The 24,148-nt window shown below is 49.5% G+C and overlaps 4 protein-coding genes across 12 annotated transcripts; 3 read left to right on the top strand and 1 right to left on the bottom strand.

The window, feature by feature from the left end:
• Positions 1 to 45: 45 nt before the first annotated feature.
• Positions 46 to 4,710, top strand: LOC27207498 (protein halfway). The gene is made up of 5 exons (XM_039297177.2): positions 46 to 449; positions 2,424 to 3,325; positions 3,383 to 3,893; positions 3,961 to 4,366; positions 4,399 to 4,710. The coding sequence occupies exons 1-4, from the start codon at positions 432 to 434 to the stop codon at positions 4,351 to 4,353; spliced, it is 1,824 nt and encodes a 607-aa protein (XP_039153111.1). The 5' UTR covers positions 46 to 431; the 3' UTR covers positions 4,354 to 4,366; positions 4,399 to 4,710.
• LOC27209123 (coiled-coil domain-containing protein CG32809) lies at positions 4,693 to 24,092 on the bottom strand. 9 transcript variants are annotated; one of them, XR_005544597.1, is made up of 18 exons: positions 23,895 to 24,028; positions 22,732 to 22,882; positions 22,598 to 22,648; positions 22,390 to 22,529; positions 21,724 to 22,332; positions 17,175 to 17,265; positions 16,169 to 16,283; positions 15,991 to 16,095; positions 14,641 to 14,804; positions 14,407 to 14,472; positions 14,242 to 14,325; positions 13,912 to 13,974; positions 13,353 to 13,815; positions 13,118 to 13,300; positions 12,948 to 13,041; positions 11,635 to 11,678; positions 8,734 to 8,904; positions 8,523 to 8,664 (listed from the first exon to the last, which is right to left on the bottom strand). XR_005544597.1 is itself a non-coding variant. In XM_016184626.2 (17 exons), the coding sequence occupies exons 2-17, from the start codon at positions 22,835 to 22,837 to the stop codon at positions 7,492 to 7,494; spliced, it is 3,681 nt and encodes a 1,226-aa protein (XP_016037704.1). In that variant the 5' UTR covers positions 22,838 to 22,882; positions 23,958 to 24,092; the 3' UTR covers positions 4,693 to 7,491. The 9 variants fall into 9 exon arrangements, 6 of the variants coding, with proteins under 6 accessions (XP_016037704.1, XP_039153081.1, XP_016037702.1 ...); XR_005544595.1 differs by having other exon boundaries at positions 22,598 to 22,651; XR_005544596.1 differs by having other exon boundaries at positions 8,536 to 8,677; positions 22,598 to 22,651.
• On the top strand, positions 14,801 to 15,994 carry LOC6739919. Its single transcript, XM_002076772.4, has 3 exons — positions 14,801 to 15,298; positions 15,367 to 15,562; positions 15,616 to 15,994. The coding sequence occupies exons 1-3, from the start codon at positions 15,208 to 15,210 to the stop codon at positions 15,992 to 15,994; spliced, it is 666 nt and encodes a 221-aa protein (XP_002076808.1). The 5' UTR covers positions 14,801 to 15,207.
• LOC6740682 lies at positions 18,177 to 21,706 on the top strand. The gene is made up of 5 exons (XM_039297178.2): positions 18,177 to 18,890; positions 20,017 to 20,110; positions 20,181 to 20,301; positions 20,427 to 20,648; positions 20,705 to 21,706. Exons 1-5 carry the CDS (start codon positions 18,347 to 18,349, stop codon positions 21,401 to 21,403), a joined length of 1,680 nt encoding a protein of 559 aa, XP_039153112.1. The 5' UTR covers positions 18,177 to 18,346; the 3' UTR covers positions 21,404 to 21,706.
• Positions 24,093 to 24,148: the final 56 nt, after the last annotated feature.

A 24,148-nucleotide genomic window follows, 5' to 3' on the forward strand; every position in this document is an offset into this window, starting at 1 on the left:
ATCGAGTCGCAGTGCCAACGACTTCACTGTATCGATAAGTCGATTGCCCGCGCCGAACAGAGCACTTAACATCAGACTTAACAGCAAGTGCTCTGCTACGCTGCGCGCACCTAACAGTTGCCTTTTGTTTTGTTCGTAGTTTATCAATTCGAGTCGAGATACTTTTGTGTTTCACCTACCTAGCACGCCCGACCGATTCTTTCCATGCACTGATCTGTGGCAGATCACCTAGCGGACCGAACGAGCCTGCAGAAGCGCCCAGAAAGAAGCTCCTCTCCACTGGGACTGGGATGTGCGCAAAGCATTTAAATTGTGAACACTTCCGTATGATTGCGATTCCTCGGATGTGGATGACCGCTCCGTTCCCGCGCCACCTAGTCGAGGAGTAAACCTGCCAGGGAGCACCTAGTGGAATTCATTTCGGAGGCGACATGCTCGCGTACACCCACGTAAGTCCAATGCGCATGCAGCTCGGCGAGTGTGTGGGTGTATCTGTTGCGGGAGGGGTAGGGGTATTGACATGGGCATGCCGATACTGATATTGTGTTTATAATCTCGAAAGCACTCTAAATTGCTCCGAGGGAGGGGTGCTGCTAGTTAGGTTATACTACCCATGACTATATTTTATACCACACCCAGTCATTATACTCACACAGCATAGGTAATTCTCATATTGTAGTTGTGAAAAGCAGCGCATTTGCCTTGAAATCAGGAGGCATCGTTAGCTAATCCTCGTATCCTTCACGCCCTGGAACCAGAGAACTGCAAGGGTGGCACTTTTTTACCACTCGACTCACACCCTACAATTTTGTGTGCGGGTGCTACTCGCCACGCACATCGCGGGTACTTACAAACACACAGTATAAATCTGAACATGCAGACAAGACACCCCGTTGTGTGCGCACCCGAATCAATACGGTGTTTTGCGTCGCGGGTGCCGCTCACACAGTGCCTAAAAAGGGATGAGTGAGAAAAACACTTGTGGGTATACCGTTAAACACATGGGTGTTTCCAAAAATACTCGGGTGTTTCCAAAAATACTCGAGTGGTCTCGTAGGTAATCGAGTCACAGACAAGATGCGTAACTCCATGCGTTTTACACTCCATACGTTTACACACTATTCTTTCGGCGTGGCTCTAGACTTTGTCGAATACTTTGTAAAATGCCCTTCATCTTATTATTATATATTATTATTATTATTATTATTAATTATATATATTATATAATATTTTATTTTATTATATATTATTAATATAATATATATATATATATATTATATTATATATTATTATATATTATATATATTAATAACGTTATTATTATTTAAATATAGATTATAGTAAAAATAATAGTACATAATGTCACAAAATTCATTTCAAAAATTACTTTATATAAGAATATTTGTCATTAGAGTATTCAGGTAGCGACGTGTGAAAAATAAATAACGGAATGATTCGAAACGGGTGGCACCCTTTGAGTCCATCAAAGACGTGAGCACGAAATTTTTCTTGGGTATTCCCTTTTACCCTTCATTTCTTATACCCGTCACGCTTCCACCCATACAAATTTTAGGCGTACAAAAAATGACCAGAGAACTGCAGCCCGCATACAAAAAATGACGTGCGGCCGATCGTTGACTGTGCGTCCACTCACCCAAACGGCTCTTGCGCAGCAGGCCTCGGGTGGTTTTTTTACTCGTAACAAAAACACAACGTCGGTAAAACACTCGAGTATTTTGTGTTGCCGCAAGTAGGGTGTCAAAAAAAACGGGGTGCCTAGAGTACCGAGTGTTTATCGGGTGGACGTAGAGTGCGAGTGGCGGGCTGCAGTTCTCTGCCTGGAACCTTTAAGCCAAGTAGGAAATGTTTTCCATGCCAAACCTATTATTGGCTTATGGTAATAGCAAACTGTTATGCTGTTTTGACCAGCCGAAGATCTGGAAATAGCCCCCTTCCACTTCCACTCCACGCCGAAACCGACAATTTGCCACCAACCGACACCGACCCGCCCACAATTGCTGCCTAACACAATTAATCTTTTTATTGCCCTTTTATCACATACGATTCGTTAATTAATTGCCGAATTAGCATGGCAGTGTTGTTGGCAGTTGGCCCGCAAGACGCTAAATCGAGTGGGCAAACAATTAGAAACCAGTTGGATACCGGAGACCCTCCCGACTCCCAGAGCCCCCAGAGCCGCAGGCCCAGCAACTTATGCGTACAGGGTGTGCCTCACTTACCCTAATTACGGCAATTGGAGGACGAGCCAGGCCAAGCCCTCGTCGGTCTAATTCGATTTGCAAACAAACGCGTCTGGTGTAGCAAATATTTGCATATGTACGTCCAACGTGCGACACGGCGCTTTTCCCATTTCCCCACTTGATTCGCTTTAACGCGCCCTTTGATTGTCGTTGTTGTTGCAGGGCACATGGCTCCTGCTCCTGCTGCTCCTTGTTGCAGGCGCATGCGCGCGGCCAGAAACAGCACACTCATCGGATCCGGCTGCACTAGGCGAGGAGTTTTCTCCACATGCACACGCACATCCACAGGCTCACCATCATCACCATGCCCATCCCCATGCGCCGCTGGAGGAAGATGAGCAGGGAACAGCCATACCTGCTCCCATCCTAACAGCCGATCATGTGGGCATTGGGGAAACCACGACGGCATCAAGTTTGGCCGAGACGCAAAGCATATCCGATCCGGGATCTGTGACAGACACAACATCAACAAGCACAACCCACTCCACCTCGACCACGTCCACTACTTCGCCTGCACCCCTTCCGCCGGCTGCTCCCGAACAGCCCGAGTATCTGAAGCACTGCTTCTATGCAGAGGAGCAGCTGTGTGGCCACACTTTTGACGGACGAGCCGAAACCTCCGAGGGCCAGGGCTCGACAGTCGCGCAGTCGGAAGCCCAAAACCGAGGAGGACAGTGCCAGTGCAGGGAGCACCCGGCGCGGCCCAACTCCTGGTACTGCTGCAACATATCGCAGCTGACGATGATCTCAAGCTGCAGCAACATATCCAAGTGGACCAACCTGCACGTGCGCAACATGACTGTGGAGGACATGGACCTCTCCAACCCAATATTCCGATCCCTGCAGTCGCTTGCAGTGACGGACGGCAATATCACTCGACTGGTGAACGCCTTTCCGCGGCTCTCGGCCCTTAAGTGCCTGAACATATCAAACAACAACATCTCGGAGATTCACTCGAGGGCGGTGAAGGACGTGCCCCATCTGGAGTTCTTCGGCATGTCGAACAACAATCTCTCGCTGGTGCCTCACCGAAACCAGAATAAGAACATTACGCTGGATATCAGGTGAGTACGGCTACATGTTTAGAAAAGGAAGAGGCCTAACCAAACGAATCTTTTCAGTGGCAACATGCGCATGCTGTGCACCCCGCTAAACGAGATCATATACACCGAATCCATTAATTTCCTGAACCCGAAGCACTCCTACTGCCAGTATAACGCCACGCACACCTGGTTTCAGTCCACGGACAAGGTGTCCGTGGAGCAGCTGGAGAACAGAAAGCGGTGTGTGACGAATTGTCCGGTTATTCCGAACTACGGCAGCTGCAATTGTACGCTGGAGAATATTATGATTATACAGGACAACCAGTCAAAGCCCCAGTGCCACGTAGACTGTTCCAATCTCGGCCTGGTGGAGCTACCCCAAAGACTGCCGGACAACACATTTATGCTCAATATCACAAACAACAAGATAACCAGCCTGGGCGATTACTTCCATACCAATCCTACCTACCACAATATCAACCGTCTCTTGGCCGATAACAACCAGATATCCTCCATCTATGAATTCGAGGGTACCAAGTTCATCGAAACCTTTCAGCGCATCTACATGCGGAACAATTCTCTGAGCAGGGTGAGTGGCTCTGACCTACTAATGTACCAATCCCTAAAACAAAGTGTCTCTTTCTACCACGATATAGATTCCGGAGTACTTTCTTAACAATGCCCTGATGGACTCTGGCCTCGGCCGTCGTATCTACCTGGCAGGCAACAAGCTGCAGTGCGACTGCAACTCGGCAAAGACGCTGCAAAATTGGCTGAAGGAGCGTAGCTCCGACATACCCGACTATATGGAGATACGCTGTCGCAACATTCCCCAAAGAGTCATCGAACTGCAGGAGGCCAAGCTGTGCCAGTCCCCACCAGACTGGACCGACTACATATACTATTTAATAGCCGCCGAGGTCCTGCTGCTGCTCGCCCTTATTACCAAGGTGTCCTACGACTATTGGGTCTTTAAGACGGCTGGCTATCTGCCCTGGCCGGCCAGTAAAATGCCCAAGTTGCCCTGCGATTGGCTGTGCGAATCGTAGAGCCAGAGTGGAGAGTAAGATGGTCAGGTGGTCAAATAGACGGCCAGACCGTGACACAATCACATGACAGAGCGTATTCTCATACGCGTCCTACCTTTATATGTATCCGACTGTATCTGCGGAACCGTGTGCCTTCTATATTCATACATATGTGAACGATTTTTGTGGTGTGTAGTCTTAAGAACAGTGTGCGTGCACTTGACGATTTGTAGTGGGTGCGGTGCATCTGGAAGCATAAAACGGAGGAGTAACGTTGATCAGCACCATTGCTTAGGGTCGTGAGCTTAGTCAGCCTACTTACATGTGGCAATAAATCAATAGAGAAACTCGTGTTCGGAGTTCATTTTACGAATGATATTTATTGTTGTGGTTTGTTGTGATTTAAATAGAATAATTATTATTAAGAAAAAAATACGCACTTCCAACTCTTCCGATGCAGCTGCAATCTGAATTGAGCTCTGCATCTCCCTTCTCCCAGTGGGGCGAGGGTTTTGGTTTGGTTTTAGATCGCCATTAGATCGTTATTAGATCGTGATCGTGATCGCGATGCTAAATACCTGTGTAGGCGAGTGAGTGTGAATGTGTGTGTTGTGTAGTGGAGTGTGATTCGGTGTATTGTGCCTTTTGGGAATATAAGTGGGGTCACGATGCCTTCGATTTGGCCACGTGCCCTGTTTTAACTTTATACTTAAATATGTTGACTTGGTATTATTAGGGGACTCTTTAACACTGCCTTTCGCATAGGTTGATATTTATTATCATCGTATTTCATCGTATTCATCATCGTAGGCATGTATATATGTTCTTTTAAATGTGTATTCGTTGCGTGGATTTGCATGTAAATATATATGTTATACATTTTCGTCGAATGGCGCTAAATAAACAATACAAATCTTCTAACTTAGGTAAATATCTGTCTTTGTGTATATATGCCATGTATGTAAATGTCTTGAGCGCGCACCTAAGTTAAGTTACATAAGTGTTTTGGCGCTTAGTCTTGATGTCAAGTCTATTGCACATGGGGCGGGGGGCATCTAAACTGGGACTACCTATAAAGGATACGGCTCACTGTTGTGCTTGTGGCCACAAGGTCAGCATCCGCATCAGCAGTGGCCTGGAGAAGGTGTATTTGAGCTATTGGAGGATATACATGTAATATAACTATGAATTTATACATACATATGTGATTAGCGAATAGCAGATGCAGATGCAGATACATATACTCTAAAGTGTTCATTGCAACCTGTTCGTGTGGCATGGTGTTAGATCTTATGCTACGGCGCTCGTCCTATGTGTGAAGTTCCCTCCGCTCCCGAACGAATCGGGATCGGTGTGGCGAACTTAGCAGACCTCATTTAGACTTCGAAAATTGAACAATTTAAGGAATGCATGTTTGTGTTTAATCGATATAAAACGTGGCAGAGGTGCAACAAATTTCTCTCAAGTCGTGTGTTACAAGTTTATTTAAAAGTAAATTAGCCTATAATACTGAAGTCTAATACTGGCCGGGCAGCAAAGTTAACAAATCTATGTGTGTGCACGAGTGTGCTCTTTCCTCCAAAAAACAATGCAATGCAGTCAAGAGCGTACTCGATCGTGTGGGGGGAAAGCCCGTTTCTGGGCAAAGCCCATGTGTAAACTAACCGTGGACGTGGCCTTGGGGTCTCTGGATCCTGGGCCTGGGCCTGGCTGGCCAGCCACTAGCCACCGTTCGATGTAGCGTGTAGCGTTGAATGCATATAGCTAAGGACATATGTGTTACCCATTTGATAGGTGCAGCATGTAAACAATAGAACCGTCGGTAGTCCGATGGGCACCAGCACTCTCCGCCAATCCTGTCGGGAATAACGAGCTGAGGCCTCCACTACGCAGTGGCTGGAGGGAGTGCTGTTTGTGGCTTCTCTTGGGGAAGGGGGATAAAATTAGCTAGTCATCTTTCTAACAAAAATAAGTACAATATCTTTAGCTTTCGCCATCGTATTTCATATTGTATCTTGATGAGCTACATATATAGAACTATCAGTCTCACGTCCCATACCAAGGTAATAATAAAAATCTATGACATATTATTTAAGTACATACGTAGATCTGTACATGTGCATAATGGTTAATCTTCAATCTTCAATCGGCCTGTGCTCCTACGACTGTGTGTTGTGTGGCGTTTTGCTTTGCTATGCCGGTGTATGGTGTATGGTGTATGGGTTGCTTCTAAGTGTTGTATGTTGTGTTGTGGCCAGGTCCTGGCCTCTGGGTCCCACATCCTGGTTTTCAGATTCTAGACTTTGGACTGTGGTTCAGGGGCGGGGGGTGCTGCTGGACCTTAACACGTAGTCCACATGTATGGATGTAGGGATGCAGGGATACAGGGATACTGGGATTTATGGTTGTGTCGTGGCATTGTGCTGGGGATTACGGTGCTGGTGTCTTGGAGAACTTATTGTTCTCCAGCGCCAAACGCCTGCCCATCTCCTGCTCTCGAACTATGTATATGACCTATAACTTCGTCGAAACAACAACAAAAACACAACATGCAACAAGTACATCAATGTAAGCGAATACATACATAAATACATTCATCTGGGCATTTTTACTCTGGTGCATGGGTTGTACGGTTGCCCGTTTTTGTTTTTTGCTTTTTGTTTTTTATATGGGGGTGCACAAGTTACTTATACGTCTTTTGATTTGTGATTCGATTCGATACTGTATGCTTTCGTTTAGTTTAGCTTCCGATCATTTGCCCTGCGTTCTCACAGACAACACATAAAGTACATCGGATGCGTATGCTGAATGCTCGATGCTGGATTTGTGCAAACACACATTTGTGTACGACAATTAGATGATAGTAAATACAAGTACGCTGTGAGTTAGTCCGTGCTCATCCTAACAAACGAAAAGGTGTTTGCCATTCATATTCAATCCTAACTATCGTCTCGTTCCGTTCTCATTTGTCAATGCCTCCAACGTTTCTCTATCGGAATTGGATTTGGATTTGGATTCGGAATCGCAGTCCCCACATATTATGGGTATGGGTGCTGATTGGGCCTCGACTATTCTGGTGCGCAATTTCAGATATAAAAATCTCAACTGCTCCGATTAAATGTCAATTTTAGCTTCGTTCCACGCCAATTTCCAGTTGTGTTAAAGTATCTCGGTCTCGTACAGCTGTTTAGTGGTCGTTGTGGCTGTCTGGTGTTGGGAGTTCAAATTCAAATTCGAGTTCGAGTTGGAGTGTGCAGCAGCAGCGCTCGCACCAGCCGCCCCTGCAGCTCCAGCACCACCACCACCGCCGATCGCACCGCTCGTAGCATCACTGGCCACCACGCCGCCATTGGTAGCCGCAGCAGCAGCCGCCGCTGCCGCCGCAGCTGCGGCTCCACTAGTCTCGCAGGCTAGACTCAATGCGGCTATCTTCTGCTGTATATTCGTCTCACTGCCCAGCTTCCGGAGTGTGTTGCTGCCACTGGCGATGTCCTGCGCGGAGGAGGAGGAGGAGCATGCTACATCCACCGAGGGCAGCTTGCTCATCTGCTGCAACCGCTGGTACTGCTCTTGGAGCATCTTTTGCTTCTTGAGCAGCTCCTGGTGGCGCATCTCGAGGGCCACCTGGCGCTGCACATGATCGTTGCCGGACTCGTTGCCGCTCGAGTTGTCCCCGCTTGAGGTGTCGCCGCTAACGACGGCCGTAGTCTCACCCACTGTGCCCTTGTTTCCTGCGGCATTGCTATTGGTATTGGCATTGGCATTGGCGCTGGCATTTGAATTGGAATTGGGAATCAAATTGACTGTGGCTGCGGCAGCCAGGTTTGGTGGCACGTTCGGGCTGGTTGGACTGGCCAGTGGACTGCGTGAGCTGGTGCGTGGCGGCGGAGGTGGCGGGATGCGCTTGTGGCCCACCTTGGTGATCAATTCAGCGTTTCGCTCGGGCACGGGTGGCTTGTTGCTGCTGCCGCCGTTGGCCAGGCTGGTCGAGGACGAGGTCTCGCTGGCCCGCGGGCCAGTCGGTGGCGGCCCAGGCAGTTCGCCATCCGACTCACTGGGATAGGAGTGCAGGCGTCGCAGGCTGCCCATGTTGGTGTGCACCATCAGCTGAGCCTGCGACTGCGACTGCTGGTGGGTGAGCACTCCTCGCTGGGCTTGAGCTTGGGCCGAAACAGTTCCCGAGGCGACAGCGATGACCATGCTGCCGGTGGTCGCTTGCTGCACGTTGACGCTCGCCTCCGTGTAGAGACGGGCCTGCGATATTTGCGTGGTGACGGTGCTTTGTACTGCGGCCTGGGCGCTTTCGTCGGATGCCGAATCTTCAGGGCGAATCTGCGGAGGGAGACTTGGACCTCTTGAGTTCGTCTGGGGATGGGGGACGCGCTTGGTGAGCACACTTACCTCGTATAGTTGCTGGTGCTGCTGTTGTTGCTGCTGCTGCTGCTGTTGCTGCTGTTGTTGGGCGATGGGCTTGGAGAATGTCTTGAGCTCATCTAGCAGAGCATCGAGTGCGTTTTCGGGTGCGAGTCCCCCGCTGAGAGCGAACGACCCCATCCTGGGTGTTGGGATTGGCTACAAGAACACACAATTAGGCGGTAAAACACTGGCACTATTGCAGCTCCCGGGCGGCGAAGGCGAGGTATAGTACATAATATATATAGATATATATATATAAAATTTATATATATATAGAAAGTAGTCACATTTATACATTCGGCAATTAGTAGGTACTCAAATGGGACATGTATATTCTCGCAAAATATCTGAATACGCATACAAATCCGATACAATACGCAAATAACCCAGCAATATACATATGTATCTACAAGTGTAGCCAAACCAAAAAGGTCGCCAAGGCGTTGAAATATACATAGGTGCAGTTGGTTGCAGTAGGTTCGGATCATGCAGTGAATAAAGCCGGCGTCTCGCAAAACTTTACTGAACAATCAATCAAAGAAATGGGAACACATATGGAAGCGTATAGTACTAGAACATGATCGGTTGCCGGATAGAGTGTGTCGGTACATCGAGCTAATGCATATTCACAAGCAGGCAGGCAACAAGCAAAGGTAAGCGTTCTACAATGGTGGACAGTGGATGATGCTGTACGGATGAAGGTGAGCGATGGTTTATCGTTTATCCAAGGCACAAATATGTGGTATGCGGCATAATAAACCAATAACTTCAAAGGCGACGCGGCGAATGAAACGGGGTGGATGCGGATGCGGATGCAGATGCAGATGTTATTGACAGATGATGTTCTTGTATTCTCTAAGCTCTAAGTGGATATGAATTGCACCCCGTGGGGATGTAGTATTCATGGATTGCACGGAAGTCTTCACCGAGTACAAAGTGCAAAGTGTCGGGGGCTAAGTGTCTAGTATATGCCAGAGTGTCTCTACTGATCCTTCTTCTGCTGACCGCTTACTCGACAGTAGATCCCAGCTTTGGGTGCGGTTAGTTTGGTGGCTCTGATTGCTTAGTTGGTACTGGTACTTATACTTCTAACTTTAGTTCTGATCATGATTCTTGGGAAAGAGGGGGGTAGAACGCTCATGGAGGAGCTACGCGTGTGATTGATGAGGGGCTGATAGGTCGATGGATTGGTAGATTGTTGAAACTTCAAAGACAACAATCGATGAGTGAGAACAGTGACTGACAGTGATGACTGTTTGCATACTTGATTGACTGCAATACAATTGGCCGTTTGATTGTCTGGTTAAGATTAATTGCTTGGTACTAAGATGGGTTATGGCTGGGAGAGCGGGAGCTCGGAATGTTCGGTATGAGGGACTTGGAGGTTCGGGGAAGTGGCTGTTCTGTACGTACATAAACGGGTACACACACTTATACATACACATATTCTCTAAATCGTATATTGGTATATTGGTATATACACACACATGATCGCAACTACAAAATATCAATTAAAAGTTAAACAGATTTGGGTACGATTAGCCGAGTTGGGTGAGTTTCTCTTCTTCAGCGGGGAGTGTCCGTACGATTGGAATTAATGGAAACACATTGTGAACAGATTATGGGAGTTATGAGCCAGCTCCAAAGAGCCCTACTTAGGCTTTATCTCGGCACCTTCGTTCTTGTCTTAGGTGCCACTTAAAACACTCCACTTCCGGCTGCGTGTGAATGGCTCGACTCTTGATGACCCTTGTTTCCACGGGCATTCTACGATGAGTCTCGGACAACAGGATCGCTAATTGCACGACTGAGGAGAACGCTTCAGCCGGAACTGGAGATCCAGACAATCAAGTTAAATGCGAGCTCGCCGAGGGGGTGGGCAGGGGTGTTGTGTACACATTTGGGGAAGGAGACAAAGACAAAACAACATGTACAACAAGGAACGAACATCAACAGAAGACTTGCAAAGCAGCGAACACTGAAAACAAAACTCCTCGTACGTATATGAAACTATGGACATGGGAACGGATTCTGGTGATGGGTGGGTGTGGATGTGGGTGTACCTATTTCAAGGCGTTTTTAGAGTCGGAAAAGGTGGGGAAAAGAGTCCATGTTGCACTGAGTCGAAGGAAAGTGGGTGTTGGCCCCATTTGAAAACACGGAAAGAACTTTGTTTTACAATCGGAAATCAAGTAGGAAGTTTGGATTCTGTTTATTCTACTTTGCGCCTTTGATATCTTGATCTTGAGGATCTTGATCCTTGATTTTGAGAAGGCAACATCTGAATCTAAGGACGCGGCTGCGTTTTAAGAACAAAGTACATACATATATCCTGTACTGGATCGGAAAATGGAAAGTGGGTGGGAGACTGGGGCTTCCAACGGTAATCACACACAAACAGTCATTCAAATTGGGCTTTTCATTATACATACATATGTACACAGGATACACAGGAACATGGGCATGTAGCTATGTTGGGTAGTTTGGTTGGTTAGTTGGTTGGTTAGTTGGTTGGTTGGTTAATTGGTTGGTTGGTTTTTTGGTTTGAGGAGTGTTCTTCTGGTGGCTTATGGACAGCTTTGATGATTGATTTGATATGGGTTTCGAGTTTAGTACGAGTATTAGTTTAGTTAGAAGTTTATAGCAGTAGTAAATAGTATACAAAATATAAACTAGTATGTTTAATGCAGAGCAAATTATGTTTAGCAAAAAGAAAATTGAATTATTCTTATGATTTCATCTTTTTCAAAAGGGTATTTTGCTTTTTGGTTTTTTTTTTAATTATGTTTGGATTTTGGTTGAATTTTTTTTAGGTTTGATTGTTTGTTTTTTAGTTTGGTTTTTTTTTCGTAAATGTTCTTTTATATTTGAATTTTCAGTCATTACTCAGTAATTGCCTCTTTGAAGTTTGAACTCCATCGCCAGTTAAACTATGTGGGTTGTAGTTGTTGTTGTAAACGTTATTCAAAAAATGTTTGAGAAAAGGCAAAAAGAGAAAACGAAGGTAAACCTCATTTTATAAGACGTTAGCTTTGCTTTATAAATTAACTTGTTGTGTTCTGTTTGATTAATTGGATTTAGACGTTCTCAGCATGGATGATGGTTGCAACTGTATACTTGGTACTTAAACAAAATGTTTTATGTATCTGTATCTGTAGTTGTAGTTCTTGTATTCGATTGCTAGTTGGTTGTGTGCTCAAATATCTAAGGCCCAACAGGGCAAGCTCAGAACAATTAGCTTTAGGGTTGAGGGGCAAGGGGCAGTAGCAGGGGCTGGGCGCAAGGGGTCTAGGACTAAAGGGTCTAGGGTCAAGGGTTAAAGGGGCACGGAACGGAACGCGGGTCAAAGGTCGTCGCGATGCCATTCAATTCGAATTGACTGGACTGGATCGAATTTCGATGCTGCTACACTCGCCGAAGGAATTTGTTGAATGGTTTTGAATAATTTGTGTGAAATGAACGATGAACCAAAACACTAGTTATGTAACAACAGCCAATTGCAACTTATTCATAAGATAAACGCACAAAATATAAACCGAAGACTACAAACGAATAAATATAAGGTAATCAAAATTATTTCGGTATTCAAATTTTGCACAGTACCCAATTCAAATGGAAAATCACCGCCTCAACTCGAAGTGAAGTGAAGAGTCTGATGTGGGATATGCTTCAATCGACTCTGCTTCCACATATGTACATACATTCATGTATCCATAAATGTGCTTATCCCGCTAAATTCGACACATTCGAGGACAGACAGACAGACAGACGGACGGCCGGACGGACTCATTGGGGAAAACGAGGTTTCGAAGCACCTACATATGTATATGAAAATGTTCGTTAAGAAGTATCGCAGGATCGCAGACTCGGGTGAAAGCTACGAGTTTCGAGAGAAGATCAGATCTGATCTGGTGAGGTGGATTCGAAATAAAAGCATAGCAAACTCGATATACGGTAGGACGAAAGCAACTAATCTCTGCGATAGAAATAGTGGAAACAATACTTTTATACATATGTATATATAGTCATGACACGTTATGGAGCAGTAGTATAATATGTATATAAGTATATGAAAATCGAGGTGTGGTCAGGCCTCATAACGCTTTCTTCGATTTGGTTTTGAACTAGCTCTGTGTAACTGTCGCAACACCACGTTCTCCACGTTTTCTCTCCAGGCACTTCGGATGCTTCGCACTCACCTTGTCGGCCGCCGAGATGTCCGCGGATCGTGGTGGCTCCTCACTAATAGTCGGCTCGTTCGGTGGCAGCCGTTGCTCCTGCACGCTGGCCAAGCTGTCAATGCAAAACAAAAGGACAATGAGCTCCTCGTTTCGGACACGGAGGGCAAGATGATGGGCGAAGGACAAACCGTTTGAGCGTCACCAGTGTGCCGGTCAGCTTCTTGCAGCGACGTAGCGCCGACTCCAAGCGATCGGGCTCTTCTTTGAGGAACTTTTCTTCTCGCACCACTTTTTCCATCTCGTTGGACAGGATGCAGCGCAAGCCATTCGACAGGGATGGGAACTTTAGCTTCAGCTCGGCGACGGTTTTGCTACAAAGAAACTCGTTTACTGTCCGATCATGGGTTATATTGGACCACCCACCTTGCCCGGCTCAGCACCAGGGCCATGTCTTCCACGGCCGTCATGTTGACGCGTGTTCGCCGGTTAATGACCTCGCCGCGCAGGTTCTCAACGGACCCCTCCAGGTCGCTGAGGTCTTTCTCCAGGCGGATTACTTCCTGCTTGTAGAGCTCCTCCTCGCGCGAAATGCGTGTGGCGTCCTGGTCGCCCTGGTGATCCCAGAAGCTGCCGCTGCTCGCCAGCAGAGTAGCGCGAATCCGCATGAAGGTTCCCTTGATGTCTTCGCGCACGGCCACAGCCTGGGCCTGCGAGAGGCGCCTCAGGGTGCGCACCTCCATGCGCAGGTCCTTGGCCTTCTTCTGCAGGCCGCGCAGATGGTTGTACACCTCGGGAGCCAGGGCAATGTCCGCCCGGTAGTTGGGATGAGCGGTCTGGGCTAGCACGATCGGCTTGGGGGGCGGAGGAGGCTTTAGGCGGTCACGCTCTGTGGAGGGAGGGGAGATGGTCAGCAGAGCACTCGGCGAATTGGGGAACTTGTTAATGGACAAATGTGGCTGATGCAGGCGTGCCGTGTTCTTACCTTGCGACGAGGTGCGTGGAAGAGTGGACGACTTGATTGCCGGCTTGGTTGGCTTCGTTTCGGCTGTAAAGACCACGCCCATTTCGAAGGCAGTGAGTGGCAGTGGTGAGAAAGGGAAACGGATGGCTTGCATTGTGTCTAGGAAGCGTTTCCCCACACCATTCAACCGCACTCAGAATAAAATTCGCTCTAACTTTACATAATCGCCACGGTTCTAGCTATTTTGTTTTAATTTTCATTATAATATTCTCGTATACTCGTACATGGGATTATCTCAGTTTTTGATTGATTTTTATTCTGAGTGCAAGACTGTACATATGAATAAATTACCGGCATGTAGGGGATTGTGAGACTTTGGTATTCCCTGTATGTCATCGCTAAATGACACGGACTTCTCAAAGGACACGGATTTTTCTGCAAGACAAGGACAAGACAATATGTGACGGCTTTTCAAAGGCTGCAAAGGATTGGGCCTCCGGTACCGGCGACACTTACGGCACGAGTTTTTGCCCAGCTTGGGAGCTTTCTCCCGAATGTACAGCTCATCCCCGGAGCCGTTGGCTGCGCGGCGTGCGGAAGAGAGAACAAATTAGACATATAGTTAGAGGGGAGAGACCGGGTGCAAGGAGTCCGGACGATGGGCCAGGTCTGTAGATCTACAAAGCGGTGCTACAAGCCAAGCGAGTGCCGTGGACAACATTTAGGGATTGCAGGGACTCATATTCGTACCTTGCATCTGCGACGGCACGACCAGATAGTTTGGGTCCAGAGTGGGCACGGCCAGCGGGGCAATCTGGGGGTTCTGGTTAACGAGGGCCTTCTGCACTAGTCCCGTCAGGTTGGCCAGCTGCCTTTCCATGTGCTCCACGCGAATCCGATGCAAGTCTTCGGGCCTGCAAGTGCGTAAGCAAAAAGTCACCAAATCAGTACAAAACTCAAAAACTTGTCTCCAGGTGTTGCGTGCTTGGCAAGCAGCGATCATTGGGCCACACATCCGCTGGCACCACATCGCTCCAATTGCGCAGCCAAGCCTAGGCATCCGACATCAGAGCATAAGCACCGGAATTGGATTTGGAATCCAAGTCGAAGTCGAAACGCGGGTCGCAGCACTTAGCGCATGGGAGCGTGAACCAAAACAGCAAGAATGCAGCTGCATGACTGCATAAGCTGCTATTCGACTTCTTTATACCCTAACCTGCGCTGCGCTGTGCTGTCAGGCCGCTCAGCTGGTCCAATATACCCTCCGTCTCGTTTGGCCGTTGGAGGCAGCAAAAAGTAAGTCCGTGCTAGCACGCAATGCCGGTGCCAATCCGCTTTCGCAGTCGACGAGTTGGAGCTGCGCAAGAACCACCAAGAGCTGCCCGCAAAGACATGACTACATGCAGTGGTATGTACGATGCAATTCCATTCGATTGGGAAACCCAGTGGCCCTGGACTCATGACCAATCCGAACAGTGACCAGCACACCAGCGCGGTTCGCCCGCTGCCTAGCTAACTTCCAGGTGGACGAGCTGCTGCTGCTGAAGAAGTCCGTGATGAGTATGGAGTCGCTGGATAAGAACGATAGTCTCCCGCCGACTACTGAATGCCCACAGATGTCGCCGGATGGATCGCCGCTGCCAGAGCGAATGGCCTTGATGGCCGCAGATCGGTAAGCCTGCTTTCCATTAGCTCACAACATGAAGCTGTACTAGATGATTGCAGGGGTGAGCACGACACAACTGGCTCCCATGGTCCCTGGCACTCCCATCCACACGCGCCGACTTCCTGGACCGAGGAGAAGCCCTCAAAGTTGCAGACCCTCTTCCAGATCAGCATTACGGCCCTGGCCTTTCTCTCCTTCGGCGGCTATCTACTCTGCCTAATCGTGCAGGCCATCAAGAGCAAGGGCACCACCTACTTCCACCCGGTGGCCACGGCCACCACCAGCTCATCCACAGGCAATGTGAAACGCATCAAGATATACCGCCGCAGCAAGCGCAGCTCCGTGCGCCACGATAGCGATCTGCCGACTCTGCTGCAGCAGGACTACGCCTCCTACATGAAATCTTTGCGAGATCGCGGCTGGGGCATGCTTACCTAGTGGGATCGTAGATCTGGTTGCCGCGATGCGTGAGGCGGTTGGGTCCCGGTCCCACCTTGATGCCGTACAGTGCGTACTGATCCTCTGTCATGGTTCCATCGCTGTAAATGGCACAAATTAGTTAAGATGCTACTGCTACTACAACAACATCTATTCCTACTCCCCCCCTCGCACCTCTGCTCCTCGTCGATAATGGGCGCCACCACGGCGCCTCTCGTTCCGTACTGGCTGTAGTACGGCTCCTCGTAGTTTCCGCGGCTGCTGCGCTCCGGGGAACTGGTATATCCATCTGCAAATACAGCCTGGTCGTTTAGAACTGGGACATCTAATGGTGGGAGGATCGTAGCTATGTGCGTGCTTGGTAGCCTATAGTTTGTGGTTCAATTTAGGTATAACGAAACGCAATAAAGGAACGCAAACGAGCAATTCGAAATGAAGCGAATGAAATGCATGATTGGGGCCGCATAAATAAATGATTCCGATTGGATGTGTGGATAGTGCACAGTCAGTGTGCATTTAAGATTGAGATTCGTTTTGGATTTGGATTTGAATTTCAAGCGCAAGCCAATGGAGAATCAGATGCAATCGCTATAATGTGATATGTAATGTGAAATGCGAAATGCGAAATGTCACCGCTTACATTGCACACACACTTTGGTTAAATGGAAGCGATCGTACAATGCTAGCTATAAGTGGGTAGAAAGGCAAATTCTCGTGTACCTGGAATGCTGTATAACTGATCCGGGGTGTAGGGGAACAGGGGTTCCATGCTACCCCTTGGATTAAGCGATCTGAGTGGTTTCACAGGCGCTCCTTTTTCGGTTCGTTGGTTCAGATACATAGGTTTGGTTTGGTTTGGTTCGGTTCGGTTTGGTTTGATTGGTGTTCGAGTTTGAGTGTGTTAATGGTTATGGATGGATTGAACATGAATCATATTTAGACTGTGCTTTCACTGCAGAATGCGCATGACAGAGAACTGAACTGAACGGAACTGAACCGAAACGAATCCCGCATAATACTAAAGTCCCGGGAAGAAGGGAAGCGGTGGGCAGGAGGGGGGTCAGGTCACCTAAGGAGGAGGACGAGGAGGATCGGTCAAATCAAAACAAGAGTGCACTACTCGGAGCGAATCAAAGGAATACGGAATCAATTAGTCGGCAGGCTCGACTGTTCTACGCACCCATCGACACCTTGTTCCGTTCTGAAGAGTACATGCCTCGCGGCAGTGTCTGCGATGAGCCCACGTAGTAGGGCGCCGGTTGTTTGCCAATCTGAAAGATGGATGGATAAACGGTGTTGGATTAGTTTAATGATTGGATCGCCGGAGGCCAGTGGGCAGCAGGGGCACGAGTACTTTGATTAACACTGCCAATTGGCCTTCGTTCAAGAAGTGAAATGAAATGTCCAATATGGTTTCTCCGCTCTTTAATAGCTATAATGTTTTGCAGCCCATCCCAAATCATTGCGGACAAACACGTACGCGCTGGCACACTGAGAGAAATGCGAGCGCAGTAGTTGCCTAGAAAATGATAAATATGCTGTGATGAGAGTCAAATCAATAGTTGAAAACTAATTAAAGCCATTGTAAGACATCCTCTCATGGCTTCGTTTCGAAAGATACATCTAATCTTCTACGCGTTTGTTTTTTGTGGCCAACAGCAATGCTTTGCAAAGTGAGTGCTTTTGATTGGGACTCAATCGCGGCCGTGGCAAGATGAATACCAGTTAATTGGCATATGTACCATAATTCACCCACCACTCCTCTACCCGAACCTGCCAACTTCGCTGCCAAATCGGCTGAATTCGCGGAACTCAACGCGTTTTCCTATTTTCGTCTAGCACTGAGTGGCAGAATTGGCGATCATTGGGTCAAGGAGGTGGATCTGCTCCACGGTCAGCTCTGGGCGCACGATGTGTTCGTATGCAAGGTGCATTGCATTATCAAGCCCTGGAGTGCAGCAAGTGCAAGTGGTTGGCTCATTCACCGCCCGCCACGGCACACTGCAGGCCAACTCAGCCCACAAACCTCAACCAGTTTCAGATTCAGTTTCGATTTCAATACAACCATTTACAATTTGTTACAACCGAGCGAGACTGACGGCCAGCTGAGCAGAGCTCGGCGGCAAAGCTGCTGTTTTTGTTACGGCAGCGGCTGGGATTTTGGCGCAACTCAACCTGGCTGTGGCGCATGCGTGGATGATTAGTGAAGTGCGAGACATCGCGGCAATCGGACGTTACAGACGCGCGGAAGATTAAATCTTCAAGACCCGGTCCCAGGCCCAGACCCAGACCCAGACCGAGACTAGGATCACAGCCAGAATCAATTGGAGTGACAGTAACCCAATAAACGAAATGACGCAGCGACTTCCTCTAGCGCTGCTCGGTGTGGTGCTCCTCAATGCGACCGCTTCCTTCGCCTGGAAGCCCATCGCAGTTGGCGGCGGCAGCGGAATTAGTGGCGGCACTGCCGCCTACAGCCTCAAGCAATCGCATCCAGGGGCGGCGAGCAGCAGCCATGAAATATCCACCAGCTTCTCGCAGTTCGGCGGCGACAAGGAAGCCACCGAGGTCGAGGACGACCTCTTGCTGGGTCGCGCCGCCATTGTCAACGGCGTCGATTCCAGTGCAGCGGTGTCCCATCCAATAAGCTTTTCTGACCACTTGGAGGACCAGTACGAGTCTTACAGCATCGAGGACGAGGCGCCCAAGGAGCCGCTGGCCTTCCCGCGGTCTCCAGTGTACGGTTCCGATCGCTGCAGCGTCAAGAAGTTCGCCTTCAACCAGGACGGCGAGGTGGAGTACGGCAATCCGATGCCGGAACTGGACCAGTTCACTATCTGCTTTTGGATGCGATTCACCAACCACAGCGGCGACCACGTCCTCTTGACCTACGAGGGTAAGTGAGTGGGCTTGGGTGGGTTGTGGGTAGTGGGCAGTGGTGGGCATCAGCCTCTCACCGTGACTTGCTTCAGCGGCAAGCGAGACAACGGCTGCACAATGGTCACTGGGCGAATGCTATTGCATAAGCGCACAACGGGAGACGGGTGACGGACGTCGATCTTTTGATGGGCCACCGCTCCAGCGAGAGACCTTCGCTGTGGGCAATGAAATTTTATTTGTGAATTTGTGGGCCACGCTCCGGCAATCGCACCTGGCTGCGACTGAGTGGCTGCGAAAGTGAAAGGAAGCCCACTTCCTGATGCAAGTCGGCAGCACCCAGTTTGATGGTCAGTTATGATGCTGGTGAAGATTATGACGATGGTGCTGCTGATGTGGGACGAGAAGTGCTGCTGCTGCTGCTGCTGCATAATGCCGCCCAAAAGATTCGCTTTGTTTTTAAAAGTCTTGAATATGTTGGATATTTTCAACTGCCCCAGGTCGTCGATGCCACCGCTGCTCTTGGCGTCGCTGCTGTTGTTGTTGATGTTGTTGTCTGCGTTGTTGTCGCTGCGGTCGCATTACATAAGCGATAATTTACCTGTTTCCAGTTGGATGTCGTCGGCATTGTTGGTGTCGCACTCTCAGCTGTGGGTAGCAGCTTAAGCCAATGCTGAAGCTAACGCTTAAACCGAAGCTGAAGCTCAAGCGCCGGGCCTTAGCATTTGACATAATTCCAGAGCGCCAACTCAAGTAGTGGTGATCAGCAGCCAAGCTTCCGGATAGGAAGTGCTTTACTCACAGCCGGTGGTGATTTGGTGATTCATATTTAAATGTATGCATATCACATGTTGCCAGCGTAACAGGATTTGCCGCATGCCGGTTGTATAACCAACCGCCTCGCTGACCGCTTGGGCGGGTTTCCTGATCGCATCTAATCACCGCTGGGGGGATTCCTCGAGGCTCGTAAGATGACTAGTTGGCTAGCGAAACGTTCTTGCCATCGTGCAGTAGTTGGTAGTAGTTGGGAATGCTGCTCCACTCAGTTTCGCAATCTGAGCGGCCGTTACCATTATTGGCATGAAAGCGAGTCTCAAAGCCCATCTGATCCACTTATGCCTCCACATCCACATTCACACTTGCAGCTGGAAAGGAACCACGCGAGGTGCAAATCTGGGTCGCAAATGCGCAGAATTCCAGTTTCCTTTCGATGGCCATAAAAGGTCAGCAAATGTACAGGTGAGTCGAGACGCAACCATCCATCAATCCGGCGTCAATCCGTCCAATCTTTATCGTTTTTCTGCTCAAGATTGAACTACCCGCTGAAAATGCGCCAGTGGCATCACATGTGCAGCTCGTGGAATGGCAAAACGGGCGAGTGGCAGGCTTGGCTGAAGGCAGAACGCATTGGGCGTGGTTTCCACAACTCGGTGAGTCTGACTCCATTTGACTCCAATTACGCATATTGCAAAATGCCTTGTTCGCGTTTTCACTTTCGGCGTGCGAATGTCAGCTACTATAATCTCAAATCTCCATCTCCACTTTATTGCTCCAGTTGGTGGGACATAAAATCCCAGCGAACGGCAAGCTGCGTTCCGGCGGCAGTTCGGTCACCGGCGAGGTGAGCCACGGCCTCCACTTCGAGATGACGCTCATCCAGGTCTATCGGGTGGCGCTCAGTGCAGGCAAGGCACATCGCGACCACAAGCACCATCATGTCCACCACTTTGATCACGAGGGCCAGGAGGTCTCCAGCACCACTCGTGCCCCACCCTCGGTAAGTTCGCAACCAGTGCCCACGGAGACAATTTAATACGCCAGGCCTCCATCCAGATTAATCGCCCTCAACCCATGCACACGTTGCTTGCCAGTGGCCAGATCCCGACTCGGGTGCGCATCAACTTGGCCAATCCGCCGCCGACTGCAAGTGGTGCTCCCGCTCCTGGCGCGGCCGGTGCTCCTAACGATCCCGCCCAGCAGGCCATCACCATCAATACAAATTTTGTGAACGGACAGATAAACGCGGGATCGCGACTGGTGGCCCAGCAACTTCTGGGTCTCTCGCCGCCGAGCGGATTGCAACCTGGTGGCGGTGGGAAACGTTTCCAAATGCTAAGTAACTCGGCCAACGTGCAGTTTATCGACGAAACGGAGACCCATATCCAGTTCAAGAGGGAAACCGACGCCACAAAGAAGGTGCAGAAGCGCGGCCTGGTGCTGCTGGACGATGGATCTGTGGTGGACGACGGTGTCGGGTCCGGAACGGATGCCAGCTTGATTTACAACGGTCTCGCCGACTTTGGCGGACAGCAATTTAAGCAGGATCTGACGCTCAAGATGAGCCTGGAGGAGGAGATCAGCACGCACGACCGAGAGCCCGCCGAGGAGGAGGTAAGGGCCGTGATGGCCATCTGTAGCAGCTGCCACACGGAACCTTTCCAGGGAGCCATCGTGTTTTCGTGGAAGGATGTGCGCGAGCACATGAACAACGCCCTCAAGGGCCTCAGCGTGGGTCCATGTGGTAACTTCTAGTTGTGCCCAAAGTACGGATAACATTCTAGTGTCCTAGGACCCCAGCTTAAGCTTTCCCAGCCCCACCCCATTATTTCCATATCTTTTTTTTTCTATATATGTGCGAATAAGTATTCGATTGGTTGGGCATCTTGTGCTCCACTTGTCCATGTGGGAGTCAACGCTTTACTGTAGCCACCCATTTGGCCACCAAACAACCCTTGACTCGCTCATGGACACCAATCCATCCTGCTTCCCTAAGCCCTACATCCTCACCCTAGCAATAACGCGGTGATATTGAATAAAGGACTATTTAACTGATAACATCTATCAGCACTTACCTTTGATTTGTGGATATGCTGGTGCTTGTAGTCCGAGTCGAACTCCGGCTCGCTGAAGTAGCTCTGATCCTGATCCCAATTGGCCTGCGCCTGCGGCAGGGGTTGGGGTATTCCAGGACCGCCGGGCAGGATCTGGGGCGGGGCTGCCACCTCAGTGGACTCAAAGAGACGCAGCACGGAACGGTCCCTGATCTCGCGCAGATGCGAGCGCACGTCCTCCAGCTCGTAGAACATATCCTTGCTGGCATCGTGAATGTAAATCTTCACATTGGGCCCCTCCAGATATGACATGGTCAATTGGCGCGGAAACGAGCGTACGAACAGGGCGCGCACCGTATCAATCGAAGTGATCTCGTTGGGCAGCAGGGCGCGCTTCGTCTCCGAGCGGTACTGCAGAAAGACCAGGCCCAGCGGTCGTTCCAGAGTTTTCGAGGGCGTGCGTACCACGGGGAGCGAGGAGCGCTGCTTGCCGCCCCTCCGGAATCCGGTGCTAGCCGTTTCCACCTCCGACATGATGCCGGGATCGTCGTCGAACAGCGGTCCCTGGTTAACAGGCGCATAACCCCGCATCGGTTGGTTCTTCTTGTTCTTCTGCGCGCGCGTACTCATCTAAGAAAAGACCAAAATCAGAAACTGATGGCAGAAGCGGGTTGAGATGGAGCTCACCTCCAGATCCATGGCCCGCTGTTGCTGGGGCGCCATCTGATGGGCGTGTGGATGCTGCGAGCCGTACACCAGCATATCGCCGCCGAGCGTGTGTCGACGCGGATCGTCGCGTCGCATGGCTCGTCGTCTTTCGTCGCCACCTGGGAAAACACATAGACACTGAGGATGGGGCTACAGGTTCGTGGACGTCTGTTGGTCCTTAACATACCCTGTTCATTTGACGGAAGCCGTCCTGACTTTGCCTCATTCTGCCAGTCTTCTTCTGAAAGAGAGGGAGCAGGAGTTAGGCTGTGTCCCGGATTCATCTCGCTTCCTTCCGCTCTATGGATTCCGATTACTTACCGCCTTCTCGACCCTTGCGCTTCTTCTTCGACGAGGAGCTGCTGCTGCCACCGACGCTCTGGTTGGAGGAGGCGCTCTTATCTTTACTCTTCCAACGGATCAACATCCTGCAGCCGTTTGAGATGTGCGGAGCTCAGTGGCTATGGTGCAGCTGCAGAAAATGAGAGACAACGGGGCGTATGGGTAACGTGAAAATGTCATGCTTTTCTTGGCCTTTGTTTACGTTTCGTACCGGCAACAACACGCTAAACCGCACACACACAACATGCAACTTTGGTGTAGATAAACCATGTATCCTCGCACATTCTTTAACAGGGTGTGGTGGAATGGAGTGGAGCCTCGCATTGCTAGTGCCAGTGCTCAATGCAAAAAGTATGCAACGGAGTGCGCAAACTCTGCTCTGCGGCACGGAATGGAGCAAGAAAGCAGGACAGAGCGGAAGGCGTGACTGGAGCTGGATCTGGAACTGCATGCGGATCTGGATCGGGACCCCAGAGATGCGGCTGGCAGAACAGCCAATAATATTGAATGACTACTACTGTTCATCGCAGTTGACATTTAGATGCCATTTGCTGAGATAACACGCCTCACTTTCGAATTTGTTTTTTGAAGTTGGAAGGCGCCTTAAACAAGGCATGTCAAGTTATTTTGGCTGCATGTACTCATTTTGCCTGTTGTTCTCGAGCAAGAAATCTGAGGAAGGGGCAGCAAAAGGAAACGGACGCAGAGATGTGTACACACGAAACAAGGTATACTTTTCAGTGCAGCACTTCACGGGTTTTTGTGTGCCTGTGCCAGTGCCACTGCCTGGGAATATGTACGTGTACACAGCCACCCACTTTCACTGCCCATCGGCATTATTGCGGGCCACTAAAGGAATTTTTGATTAGTTTTAGGTGCGGTGCCCCAGGCCCGTTTTTTCCCAGCCGCCTTTAATTGTGTCAGTTGCGTCCAGTTTCCAGGGCACGAGTGCACATTAAACACGGTGGAGGGGAGCTCGTGGCTGTTGACTTTTCCACACACGTCAGCGGTCAGTTGGCTGGATTCCGTTGGGTTTTCATGGGGGATCTCGTCCTGGCTGTACCTTGTATACCTATGCACCTTTGGGGGTGTGTGGGCGGTTCACCGGCGATGTTTCTGGCATTTTCTCGAACCGCACTTGCCTTGCCGATTCAGGAAGGTTTCACAATTAACGGGTCTAGGTGCTCATAGCTCGAGGAGCTCACCGATTTAGCCGTGTCCTTAGGATATAGATTCAATTAAATTCGCTCCGCTTTGCACTCGTCACTACACAGCTTTCTGGAGTCAGGAGTCAGGACACGGCACTCGTCCACCGACGCAGCATAACGCCAGAAGAGCAGAAATATTTCTGGTATATCTACACCGGAAAGCGTTTCCGCCCTAGCCGAACGAGGAC

This window comes from Drosophila simulans, chromosome X (assembly GCF_016746395.2).
Source record: "Drosophila simulans strain w501 chromosome X, Prin_Dsim_3.1, whole genome shotgun sequence".
Lineage (NCBI taxonomy): Eukaryota > Metazoa > Arthropoda > Insecta > Diptera > Drosophilidae > Drosophila > Drosophila simulans.

Coding starts and splice junctions, on each gene's coding strand:
- LOC6739919 (XM_002076772.4), top strand. CDS start 15,208: ATGCCGGTGCCAATCCGCTTTCGCAGTCGACGAGTTGGAGCTGCGCAA. Junction 15,299..15,366: donor AGACATGACTACATGCAGTG/GTATGTACGATG, acceptor CAATCCGAACAG/TGACCAGCACACCAGCGCGG. Junction 15,563..15,615: donor GCCTTGATGGCCGCAGATCG/GTAAGCCTGCTT, acceptor AGATGATTGCAG/GGGTGAGCACGACACAACTG.
- LOC27209123 (XM_016184626.2), bottom strand. CDS start 22,837: ATGTTGATCCGTTGGAAGAGTAAAGATAAGAGCGCCTCCTCCAACCAG. Junction 16,284..17,174: donor ACGGAACAAGGTGTCGATGG/GTGCGTAGAACA, acceptor CTGTATTTGCAG/ATGGATATACCAGTTCCCCG. Junction 13,975..14,241: donor TCACAATCCCCTACATGCCG/GTAATTTATTCA, acceptor TGGTCTTTACAG/CCGAAACGAAGCCAACCAAG.
- LOC6740682 (XM_039297178.2), top strand. CDS start 18,347: ATGACGCAGCGACTTCCTCTAGCGCTGCTCGGTGTGGTGCTCCTCAAT. Junction 18,891..20,016: donor CGTCCTCTTGACCTACGAGG/GTAAGTGAGTGG, acceptor TCACACTTGCAG/CTGGAAAGGAACCACGCGAG. Junction 20,302..20,426: donor GGCGTGGTTTCCACAACTCG/GTGAGTCTGACT, acceptor TTATTGCTCCAG/TTGGTGGGACATAAAATCCC.
- LOC27207498 (XM_039297177.2), top strand. Junction 3,326..3,382: donor AACATTACGCTGGATATCAG/GTGAGTACGGCT, acceptor GAATCTTTTCAG/TGGCAACATGCGCATGCTGT. Junction 3,894..3,960: donor GGAACAATTCTCTGAGCAGG/GTGAGTGGCTCT, acceptor ACCACGATATAG/ATTCCGGAGTACTTTCTTAA.